General features: G+C 42.3%; 1 protein-coding gene across 1 annotated transcript; it reads right to left on the reverse strand.

Annotated features, from left to right (window-relative positions):
* Positions 1 to 11,385: 11,385 nt before the first annotated feature.
* On the reverse strand, positions 11,386 to 12,766 carry LOC107630338 (uncharacterized). Its single transcript, XM_016333439.3, has 3 exons — positions 11,873 to 12,766; positions 11,711 to 11,783; positions 11,386 to 11,619 (listed from the first exon to the last, which is right to left on the reverse strand). Exons 1-2 carry the CDS (start codon positions 12,455 to 12,457, stop codon positions 11,712 to 11,714), a joined length of 657 nt encoding a protein of 218 aa, XP_016188925.1. The 5' UTR covers positions 12,458 to 12,766; the 3' UTR covers positions 11,386 to 11,619; position 11,711.
* Between the last annotated feature and the right edge of the window lie 337 nt (positions 12,767 to 13,103).

Below are 13,103 nucleotides of genomic sequence, written 5' to 3' on the forward strand. Positions count from 1 at the left end.
CGAATGTGCGTCGACTATACGGACCTCAACAAAGCCTGCCCAAAAGACGCCTTTCCCCTGCCGAACATCGACGGACTAGTGGACTCCGCATCCGGACATCGATACCTCAGCTTTATGGACGCATACTCCGGCTACAATCAGATACCCATGCACCGACCCGACGAGGAAAAAACGGCGTTCATCACCCCCGACGGCACGTACTGCTACACAGTCATGCCCTTCGGTTTGAAAAACGCCAGAGCAACATACCAACGGCTCGTCAACAAAATATTCCAGAACCTATCCGGAACAAAACTAGAAGTCTACATAGATGACATGCTCGCCAAAACTGACTCCGACGAACAACTCATCAGCGACCTCAAGGTCGTAATGGACACCCTAAGAAGACACCAAATGCGACTCAACCCAACAAAGTGCGCCTTCGGAATGGAGGCAGGGAAGTTCCTCGGCTTCATGATCACACAACGCGGAGTTGAAGCCAACCCGGAGAAATGTCGCGCCATTCTCGAGATGACGAGCCCAAAAAACCTACACGACGTTCAGAAGCTCACCGGTCGACTGACAGCCCTATCTCGCTTTCTCGGAGCATCAGCCCAAAAAGCAATCCCCTTCTTCAAACTAATGAAGAAAGGAGCCCCCTTCATGTGGAAAGAAGAGTGCGAAGCGGCATTCCAACACTTCAAGAAAACCCTGGTGGAACCACCAATCCTCGCCAAACCCCAAACAGGGGAAACCCTGTACCTATACCTCTCCATAACGGAAGAAACACTCGCGGCGGCACTCATCCGAGAAAACAAGAAAAAGGAGCAAAAACCTATATACTTCACAAGCAAAGTCCTACAAGACGCAGAGACCCGCTACTCGCGCCTAGAAAAACTAGCCTTTGCCCTCCTCACGGCGTCCCGACGCCTGCGACAATATTTCCAAGCCCACCCCGTAACGGTTCGAACCGACCAAGCAGTCAAACAGGTACTACAGAAGCCCGACCTAGCGGGTAGAATGCTAGCATGGTCCGTCGAACTATCCCAATTCGACATCAAGTTCGAACCCCGATACGCAATCAAAGCACAGGCCATGGCCGACTTCATCGCAGAGATGACCCCAGGAAACACCCCTCCCGAGGCATGGAAACTACACGTCGACGGCTCCTCGAACGTCACTTCCGGAGGCGCCGGAGTCATTCTGGAAAGCCAAAACGGCGTCGTGATCGAACAATCAGTCCGATACGATTTCCCGGTCTCAAACAACCAAGCAGAATACGAGGCCCTCCTGGCAGGCCTAACCCTAGCCAGCGAAGTCGGGGCAAAAGTCCTGGAGATCAACACGGATTCGCAAGTAGTCAGTTCCCAAATCAACGGAGACTACCAAACGCGAGATCCCCTACTACAACAATACCTCGGCAAGGTCAACAAACTAAAAGAAGAATTCGACCAGGTAATCATACAGCACGTCCCCAGGGAAAGAAACGCCAGAGCCGACCTCCTCTCCAAACTTGCTAGCACCAAACCAGGACACGGCAACAAATCGCTAATTCAGGAGGTCGTCAAAACGCCGTCTGTATCCTTAACAGCCGACACCCACCTGACACACTCCCACCACAAGTCATGGACCCACCCCATCCTACAGTATCTCCTCAACAGAAAACTGCCCGAAGACCCTAAAGAGGGTAAACGAATAAAAAGGGAGGCCGCCGGTTATACGGTCGTCGCAGGACAACTATACAAACGCGGATTCTCGCAACCCCTGCTCAAATGCGTCGAACCCGGGAGCACGGAATACATACTACGCGAAATCCATGAAGGCTGTTGCGGCCACCACGTCGGAGGTAAAACCCTTGCCCAAAAAGTCATCCGCGCCGGCTACTTCTGGCCCACGATCATCCGGGACTCCATGCAACTAGTGAAAAACTGCGATAAATGTCAAAGGCACGCCAACATCCACCAAGCCGCCCCACATCAGCTCAGCATCATATCGGCAGAACGGCCATTCGGCACCTGGGGGATCGACCTTGTCGGACCTTTTCCCACGGCACCAGGCCAACTCCGATATCTCATCGTCGCCATAGACTATTTCACCAAATGGATCGAGGCCGAGCCGCTAGCCTCTATCACGGCGACCCAATGTCGAAAATTCCTTTGGCGACAAATCATCACCCAATTCGAGATCCCCGAGATCGTCATCTCGGACAACGGAACCCAGTTCGCCGACATAAAATTCAAGGAATTCCTAAGCGGACTACGCATATCCCACCGCTTTAGCTCGGTAGAACACCCCCAAACAAACGGGCAAGTGGAATCAGCAAACAAAATAATAGTCAAAGGCCTCAAGAAACGACTCGACGAAGCCAAAGGGCTATGGGCAGACGAACTCGGATCGGTCTTATGGTCATACCGCACGACCCCCCGGACAGCTACCGGGGAAACCCCCTTCCGATTAACCTACGGCACAGAAGCCATCATCCCAGATGAAATCGGCGACCCAAGCCCGCGAAGAACAATCGGAGGCAACGACGAAGAAGCAGAACGAGACCTCACTGGCGAAATAAGAAGCGTAGCCCATCTCAGAGAGCTAGCCCTAAAACAAAGAATCAGCCTGAGATACAACCACGGAGTCATTCGGCGAGAGTTCACAACAGACGACCTCGTCCTACGACGAAACGACATCGGTCCCCCAACCCCGGGAGAAGGGAAACTCGCCCCCAACTAGGAGGGACCATATAGAATCAAAGCTGCAATCGGAAAAGGAGCGTACAAGCTCGAATGGCTTAACGGCAATGAAGCCCCGAGAACATGGAACGCCGCCAACTTACGGTGATACTACTCCTAAAACCAACCCAGGTCCCCATTTCCCCCCCCTCCCCCGTTTTCTTTTACGCTTTCGCTTTACTCATTTGCAAAATTACATTTACATTTCAAAAACTACGCCTATGTATCAAACTCGGGTACTCTTTCCCGCCAACAACGGAGGGTTTTAACGAGGCCCACCCATCAATAAAATCACATTACAAAGCTATCCCTAAATTCTTTATTTTTTCACACAATGTCCCAAATACGGAACAAAAACACGGCCACAACTGGAGGACCGATCACCCTCCAGGCCCAACCCACGGATATCCATATAAACCCGACCACACGACGGTCCACTCATCCCAAATACGGGAAGAAGATTAATTAAACGGAATAGCTTTAAAACAAAACATACGAAAAGAGCCCGAACGGCTCGAAAAGTTGTTAAAACAAAAAACCAAAAGTTACGGAGTCACGGTTACACGGCCCACGGCCAAACCAAAAAGTATCCAAAAAACAAAGTAAGTCTAAAAGAGCGGGAGAACAAAGATTACAAAGATAAAGCTACTCGAGGTCGACTATCCGGCCATCACGAACGGTCTTGAATGCTCCCATCACGGACACATCCACTCCCGGAGCAAGCACCAGAGCCTGCGCCTTCATCGTCTCCTCGGTAGCAGCAATTGCATCCTTAGCATCGGCCAGCAGTTCCATTTTCTCCCTCTTCAATGCAGCAACCTCGGCATTCAGAGCCTCCGTCTCACCAAGAAGTACGGCAGCCCGGGAACCCGCATCGGAAGCCTTGCGCCGCTCCTCGCCCAGCTGAGAAAGGAGTGAAGTCTCAACCTCGGAAAGCCGGAGAATCTCCGCCCCGGCTTCCTCAGAAGACTATACCCGCCTTCCCCCTCGCAATCTCGGCAGCCTCGAGCTCCTCCTTCAACTCAGCCACCTCGGCCTGAGATTGGCGAAGTTTCTTGTCCAATAAACCGACCTGAGCCATCACGGGCTCAGCCTTCCGAACAACAACAGCAGAGCGAAGGAGAGCACGATACACTGACTTGGCCTGGAACGAGACATCACAGCCATCAAAATAAGGCTCCGTACCAGGCATCAAATGCTGATCAATAAAACCCGGAGCATCAAAACGACGATCCATCACACTTGGCACCAAACCCTCCTCAAAAGTCTCGCTGCTCGGGTCCTCAGGCCTCTTTCTCTTCCGAGAAGCCTCAGCAGCCGACACTACCACAACCTCAGGAGAGTTCACATGACCAGGGGAAACTTGAACCTCGGCCCGTGCAGCCGAAGGAAATCACCTCCTGGGAAACCGGTTGAGATTCCACGGCAGGATTGGAGACAGGGGTAGAAGGAGACGAGGATCCCTCCTCCCGGCCCATCGCCGCCTTCAACCTAGCCAGAGAAGTCAGCCCGCCAGCCATCTCAACTGAAAGAAATAAAAAATAACAAGTTACAAAAAGGCAAGAATAGAACATATGAAATCGGGAAAAGAAGACAAGGCACACACCGATATACGCCCGACAAGCCTCGGGATCCCCCATAACGTCCCGAGGATTCAACGGACGCTCACCAAACAAATGCCACAAAACATTGGCAACGTCCTTATCCTCCTGGGACAAGCCATCGTAGGTGAATTTAGTTAGAACCGACGGGCCAGCCTGGAAATTCCAGTATGTCGGAAACCGACGTACGCCCTCCGGCGACAGCCAGAATGGATGGTGCCCCTGGACAGGACGCACCTTGAAATACTCCCATTTAAAACCATGAAAAGAATCCTCAAATAAGCCAAAAATACGGCGATGAGGCTGAGCACGGAAAGACATATACCCCTTCTTATGCTTCCCCTCCTTAGTCGGGAGAGTGCATAAGAAAAGAAAAAGAAAAACAGGAACGGAAGCCAGAAGGTCGAGATACCGGCACACCAACTCAAACGACCGCACAGCAGCCCAGCTGTTCGGGTGAAGTTGAGACGGCACCACAGAACACCGACTCAACAGATCCTGAACAAACTGCGAGAAGGGGAGTCGCACGCCAAGACGAGTGAACATCGACTCATAAACCCACATCCAATCCGGAACGGTGGGGGAATGCAGATTCAAGTAACAAACGCGCTCGTCGGCATCCGGGAGGACGAGCTCATACCGCCCCTCCTCATCACCACCACCACAGATGGCCCCCTGATCACGGAGCCGTTGAAGGTCGCCCTCCGTCATCCGCGACGGAATGCCCCATACATCACTAGTCACCCAACCATAACGATTGGGAACGCCCCTGGAAGGGGCTACTGGAGCCCTCACACCCTCATTTCTCCGCCGTTGCATACCTAAAACAGGGAGGAGCACCACCATCAGCCTGCTAACCCTAGACAGAAGCAAGACAGAAATCTACACACCACTACCAAACCAACGCGGCGGTACACCGCCATCACTGAATGAATACGGCGGTGCTCTCCAAAAACTCAACAACTACCCCCCCAAAGAAACTAGTTCAACGCAAAACTAAAAACAGGCAGAACAATGCATGGCAAAAAGACAGAGCAGCATTCACAAAATAACAGGAAAGAATAAGCGAAACGCGCTAACCTGGAAATGCAGAAAGAACACTTGAGGAAGCTCGAAAAGCAGAAGCAGCAAGCAAAAACCAAAAAACGAAAAGACCACAGAGAAAGGAGGAGACTTTCTGTTCAGATAGAAATTCTTCAGAAGAGAATGGAAAAAGGAAAAAGAAAGGGAAACGAGCGAGGGAACTGAAATAAAAATCCAAAACGGTTTCAAAGAGAGGGGTGAAAAGACACAATTGCCCCTAGGCGCAGTTAAAGCTAGTAGGGGCAGAAAAGGGAAAACGTCCCTTCACATTTAATGACCCTCCCTCGAAAAAAGAAGCTAATAAAGCCTCGAAGAACGCAACAGACACGGCAGAAGCGGAAGAGTCACGTCAAACCAAAAAACGGTCAGACGAGCCCCCAAAGCGAAACCGAAGCCGAGGCACCGATCTCCCTCCAAAAAACAAACGAACTCCTGAGACAAACCGAAGCCCACGGACAAGCATCGCGCCTTTCAAGCGACAGACCGACCTTGTTCGCTCCCCCGCTGCGGGGGCAACTGTTACGGATCCGGCCCACCATCTCGGATCCAAGACCGAACCCAACACCAGTTCCCCGGGTCCGATCCGTTCCCCACTTCTAGAAGGCCCGAAAACGGTCTCTCTCAGATTCCTAACCGACTTTCGAATTCAAACGTCTCCCTTATCTTAGCCAAATAAGATAAGATAAGATATTCTCCATCGCCTATAAATAGAGGACCCAGGTCCCTCCAGGTATTCATTCATTCCACACACTTTCTACCTCTCAGATCCATTCTGACTTGAGCGTCGGAGTGTCTTTGCAGGTACCTCCCCCCATCACCCCAGTCAAGTGATCCGGCATCCGCCTCGACCCGCAGGTTTCCGATCCATCTCTCAACCCGTACCAGAGACATCTTGTACAATTAACATTTAAGTTTGAGTGATTTGGTGAAATTTAGACTTCTAAATTTTGCATAACATAAGAAATTTCAATTAGAAAAATAAAAATTTAACCTGAGTAGTCCTCAAAAATATAAACATCTACAATATTCATACCATACGTACATATTGATTCTTCTTTTTTATTTTTTTTTTTGTCCGAGCATTGATCCGTAAATGAATTCAATTACGTTACTTCCCAATATTTTTTAACCTTCAAGGATGTGGCATACCACATGCATCCCAACACTATAAACTAATTAAACTCTTATTATTTTTTTTTTCGATGAAAAACCAATCAAACCCCACCCAACTGGGCCCAATCCTACAAACCTAAACTAAAGCTCCAGTAGGGTTAACCTTTTTTTATCTCATTCACTTCATTTCATAGAAACTGACGCTACAAAGAAATTACCGGCCCAATCTATCTTTTTAACCAAAGCCCAATATCTCCACTCTACACACTAATATCATCTAACTCAGCATACTTATACTTAATCTCTTGGGCATATTTTTAATTATTAAAAAATAAGGGGGTACAACAAAAACTGGACCTTCTATTGTACAGCTCTCATCCTCACCACATAATAGGCATCTTCTAAGAAAGATCTTGCAGCACCTTCTTCAACTTTTCCCACCATAGCTAATTCCTTCATTCAATCACGGCTTCCTGTCCAAAATTTAATCAGCATCCAAACCATCTTAGAGTCAATCTTTACAAACCACCACAATCCACCATAATCAGAACCAACAAGTCATAATCACAAGTAATCACACAAACAATCAATCAATCAATCACACATAAATAACAATTATGACAAGTAGTACAATTAGCGGTTAACAGAATATCAATTAGACAAACTAGGTAATTATGCAGTCCAAATAATTTCAAACAAATGCAGTATGATGCATGCATGTCCTACTGGTCATGAGCTCACGTGTCGATTATACTGCCAGACCTGACACAAATTCGGTTGGCAACTCCCGGATTAGCCTCTCTGTTGTCCTACCACCTTCTCCTGAAGGTATACTCAAGGAGTAACGTTCTGAGGGAGAGTGCCTTATCACCTTCCTCAAACCGTGTCAAAAAACAACGGAGACTGTCGTCTCACCTTACAACCAGAGAGAGACGTGGAAAAAATTTTGAGAGAGAGTGCCCTACTACCTTCCCCACTTCTAACAAACAATCAAAAGAGAACGTGAGAAAAATATTTCCGAGGGAAAATGTCCTACCACCTTTTCCACTTCTACATCGCAACCGCATTCCCAAGAGGAATAATTTCAAGGGAGAGTATCCTACAACCTTTTCCTGAAGGAATACTTAGGGGGTAATATTTCGAGAAACTAGTGTCTTACCACATTCCCCTGGAAGCAAGGCCACGTCAACACGCAAGCGGGACAAAATTCACGTCCTTGTCAATTCAGTGATATATCACAATCATAATCATAATTACAATCAAGCATAATCAAGATCATAATCAAATGCACAATTCTATATAATCACATCAATTACAAGATTAATTATTCTCATCGCAACAAGAGAGAAAATACTTCATCCTCAACTTATCTGTTCACAATAAGAGAGGAAATCCTTCATCCTCAACTTGTCTATTCGCAGCAAGAAAGAGAATCCTCAATCTCAACATGCCTATTCGTGAGTGGAACAGTGCCACCGTCCTCACCGTGGGAGGGACAAAACCACCATCCCCACAATATCAAGTATAATCATTATCATTATCAAATTCATCATCAATCTTGTCATCGATAACCAACCTCAAAATTCTTCTCATTTAATCTCACATGTCATTCTTTAATTAATCATTTTAAGGACTAACCAAACCCAACTCTTAAACTTCGTAAGTTTAACTTTAAAGTACTTCCAAGGTTCTCAAAATCAATTTTAATTTCATTTTTTAAGTTTAAAACATTTCCAAACGGCTCAAAAATCATTTCGTTTTGCCAAATCAAATTCAAATGTTTTAACTTCTCTAAAACCTCTCAAAACAGAATTCTTCAATTAAATTAACTAAATAAAACTTCAAAACAAAGTCTCTAGTCTTTATGAAAATAGCACCAATTTTTATTATTTTTAGTATTCAATTTCACTCAAATACTTATAGAAATTTTGGTAGCATCTTCTCTAAAAATCGGACTTTGCCACTCGTCAATGATCTATCCAAACCATCTCTCAACCCTTTTCTCAACATATCATTCGACATAAATCAAGAAACTGATCATAATCACAGCCACAAACACAATAACATCAAATCAAGCACCATTCATAGCTACAAATCAGTCTGTTCTCAATAATATCAAACAAAAGTTTCGCAATTGATCATTTAAATTTTCTTAACCTCTTACTTAACCTTTCATTAACCTTAATTTTAACAATTCATTAGCCTTTTATCAGCAATTATTCAAACAACATATTTTCAATAATTATTTCATCATAATTCAATTTACTATTCAACACAACCAATTCAATTTATCGAGAGCGGCAATGAAAGCAATTCCCGTCAGCATTGTCTTTCTCTTCTGGGGTGTGTGTGGAAAGGGGACAGCGTGAGGTTAGAGGGAGAGTAAAATTAGTGTGTTGAAAAATTAGGATTTGAATAATTGGATAATTTTAATAAAATTAGGGTTAAGGTAGTAATTAAAAACTAAATTTAATCTAACAATAATTATTTTTAAGAATACCATTTAATTATCAACTTATAAATTATTTTTAAATAAATACTCTAGTTTAAAAATTAAAGATAATCAAATTAATTTTTTTTATTTATAAGATAAAAATTTAAAATCTGAATATTCACAATAAATAATACAAAATTCTTGTTATTTTTTAATTATTAAAACTTTAAATTATAAATAAAAAATACTCTATTATTATAAAAATTATATAAATTCTAATAAATTTTAAACTCAAAATTTTATAATTTTATTTTAATTATTTTTTATAAAATAATTGTTTAAAAATAAAATTATAAATAAATATTATAAATATCAAATAACTCATAATTTAATTTTTAAAAATTCAGAATCTTACCTATTACATTAATAACTTTAGTTCAACATAACCAACATAATTGTGTATATGGATACATCTAGACACCTAGTTGCAAAACAGATACCACTGGAAACAAATTTATATATTGGAAGAGAGAAGGCAAAGGCATGAGAATATATTTTGTACTGTTTTAACTTTTGTTAATTATTGGCATCTATTAAATATTGCTTACGTGACACAATTAGAAAGAAGAATATAATAAATTTATTTTATAATGATTTAGTAGCAACTTATATGATAATAATAATAATAATAATAGATTTTGGTTTGTATCCCACTAATCCAAATTGGTTCGCGAATCACAACAGTTAAAACTTTTTCTGGACATGGTCACATGGGTAGGGCCGGATAACCCAACCCAACAGTTGAACTTTTTGTTGGTCAGTCCCTCATGACCTGAGTAGCCCACTACACCCAACCCAATGTAACCTTCTTAAACAAACCCATTTACCAACCAACTCAATGCGAGACCAAAACCTACTTATGAGAGTGTCAGAGAGCTTGAATTCTGTTCTATATTTCATATTGACCCCAAGTCGATTAAAAATGTTTAATAACTTATTATGAACTAAAAATAAGATGCAATCGCACCCTAAATGAACTATCTTAAGATTGATGCTTAATCTCATCTATTGATTCTAGGGGGTATCAAGCGCCAATTCTTGAGGGGAAATGTTCATTATGCAATTAGGAGATTGATATCATGTATTGATGTGCATTCTCATTTCCATATTCCTTTCTCTTTTTTTTCACTTTTATGAATTCAGCACATTTTAAGTCTACAATTGGTTCTATTTATTTAAATTTATGAGTAGCTTTCAAAGTTTACCTACAACGTCAATGTCCATACCTCTTGATACTTGTTAGTTGTTTCTTAGCCAAGCTAGCTAATGAGACTGGCTAACAGAATTTCAAGAATGATCCATCTTCATGCATAACATGCACTTGCAATCACCTGTATAGACGACATGAATTCTACCACAGTTGATAAGAATCTATCCATGAAACCAAGAAATCATGGTGACCAAAAAATCTCACTCTTAAACCTATGACAAAGATAAGACAAACCAAACATTGCTTTCCTACTCTTTTCTGGGTAAACTCTGAACTATTTTCACCAACAAACAAAACAGCTTACCTGTTCCTTTCTTAGGGCACCTGGTCTTGCCTCTCAATCATGAAAAAGACTCCTTAATCCAACTCATTTATGTCACACTATTTTATTTCCATTTATAATTGTTTGTGACTTTGTTCTTGGGCAATGCATTTGGCTCTGACATGATTGCATATTAATATTTAATAATTCTAGCTAAACTTCTCTACTAGATTGTTTTGGTTATCCAAAGCAAATCTATCACTAGCCATTTATACTGCATTAACTCCTCCAAGCCAACTCTATTCTTTACCCTTTATTTGGTAGCCAAAAGGATAAACCTTTTACCATATTATTATTTTATTCAAATTGATCTCAGAAAAACAAACTATATCATTAATGTCCTAACCGAGTAATGCTAGAGAAACAATAATATAAAATTATCTTATTCAATTAATACCTATAATTTTATGGGCAATATTTATAATTATACATTTATTGTATTTAAATATTATATATTTATTTCAGTAGTAATTAATGAATAAAAACAAAAGCCAAAAAGGACAAATTGTGACTCCCAAACTATGCTCCGAAACATTTTTGTTTTAAACTCACTAGTGCAAAGAGTATAAATCCCACTTTCTCTATCCATAACTGATAATTGATAAAATTTGTGCCATAAATAACTCTAGTAAATATATCAATAGGGTATATCATATATGTTCTTAACTTGTTCAGGTAGATTCACCTATAATGCCCATTCAGGAAGAATAAACTCATGTGGATCGGTAACAAAATTCCACCAAACAGAGTAAGACCAATATTCTATGACAGACTAAGAGAAACTCAATACCTCCAAATTTTTTGGAACAGCAGCAGCTCTACCACAAAGTAGAGAAACCAAAAAAGCATTATTTCCGTTTCTTGAAGGCATTTCAAAGCAAGTAGTAGTAGTTTAGTTTATGTATAGAATGACTCTATTAGAATGTACAAGCTGCTATAGTTCAGATAACAAAATGCAAAACAAAAGGATTTCATTGTTACTGCATTCAGTGTTGTGATTTACATGGACAACTTGGTGGTTACCATTATTTATGTGACACTGTAAGACAAAAAAGTCAGGAAGAAGCATTGCCATCATATGATTCCAGTCCCTGCATGAAGGACCAAAAAATTAGTGAGAAACATCCACTTAGTTATTCAATTAAAATTCATAGCTGCATGCATGCAATTCCTCCAATTTACCTCATTCAGGGACATCAGGGACTTTGTAAGATTCTGCACTGACCTCACTGAGCCACAATCCAGGAAAAAGGGTCTGAAACAATAAAAAGGGAAACACATTCAAGAAAGAATACAAAGCTCATAATTTGAAAGTAGCAAAACAAAACATAATTGATATCGTACATCAAGTTGCCTCTGCACAATTCTAGGCCTCTTCTTGGGCCTCCGTGGAGGCCTGGTCCCAAGCAAAACCAAGAAATCTTGTTCAATCTCTGCCTTGGACAATGAAACAGAAAACTTGGGCTTTTCATCCGTTATCTTTTTGGGGGTCTCTATGCCCACACCAACCACCATAGCTTCAGGGATAGAATCAAGATTCTTGTGTTTTTGATCTTCACGGTGCGTCGGCGGCGGCGACTTGCACACAGCTCTTCTTGTCCTGAGATTCCATGGCCTTGCGTGGTTGTTGTTGATGGTGGTGTTGGCGACGGTACCTTCCTCAAAGATTGAAACTTTGAGCTTATCGGCGGCGTCTTTGAGATCCACCATGAGCTTCTGGCGGACGGCATCGATGTTGTCGATGTCGCCGGTGGCTGTGGCTTTGCGCTTGGTGGAAGCGAGAAACCGCGGGTCGGGATGGGATGATCGGCGATGGTGGTCGTCGGTGGAGGAGACTTTGACGCAGCGGAGGAATCTCTGGTGTCCCCATTTCAAGCAGGGCATGGAGAAGTTGTGCAGTGCCTTGGATCTTTCTGGCCCCATAGCCATGATTCCTCCTTCCTCGTACACTGTGGGAGACACTTGATCGATTAATAATTTTAGGGGTGAAAAGGTTTGGTTTTTGTTAGCGGTGTGTGCCTGTGAGAAAGAGAGAGAAAGAGAAAGAATGAAATTTTTGGGTTGGAGGAGTTGAGTGATGGATATTGTGTTGTGTTGTGTCTGGAAACTCACCCGCGAAGCTTACTTCATCTCATCTCTTTATATTTATATATATACATGCGTCTATGCCTCATTGGAAGAGAGAGAAACAAAGAAAGAGAGGGAGGTAACGTTCCCTTGGAGTTGGGCTTGCCAAACAACATGCTTTCTATTCCTAAGATAAAGCAACCGCATTATGGCGCAAACTTAATTTATGGGACACCATCATTCAGCAAACTTAATTTATTTTATATATTTCAATTACATGGATTGTTTGGTAATTTAAAGGTATTTAAGTTGTGTTTAGTAATGCCATTTGAAGAGGAATTAGGATTTGCTTGGGTCATCTTTTGAAAAAAATCTTTTTTGAGTTATTTTTTTTTTTTTTAAATTTATGAAAAAGTAAAAATAATTTTATGTTTAGGTATCTCATATAAAAAAATTTTTTTATCTATCAATTATATTTGGATATAATAATATAAAAGTATTTATTTAT

Source organism: Arachis ipaensis, chromosome B3 (genome assembly GCF_059453495.1).
Source record: "Arachis ipaensis isolate K30076 ecotype BB chromosome B3, ASM5945349v1, whole genome shotgun sequence".
Lineage (NCBI taxonomy): Eukaryota > Viridiplantae > Streptophyta > Magnoliopsida > Fabales > Fabaceae > Arachis > Arachis ipaensis.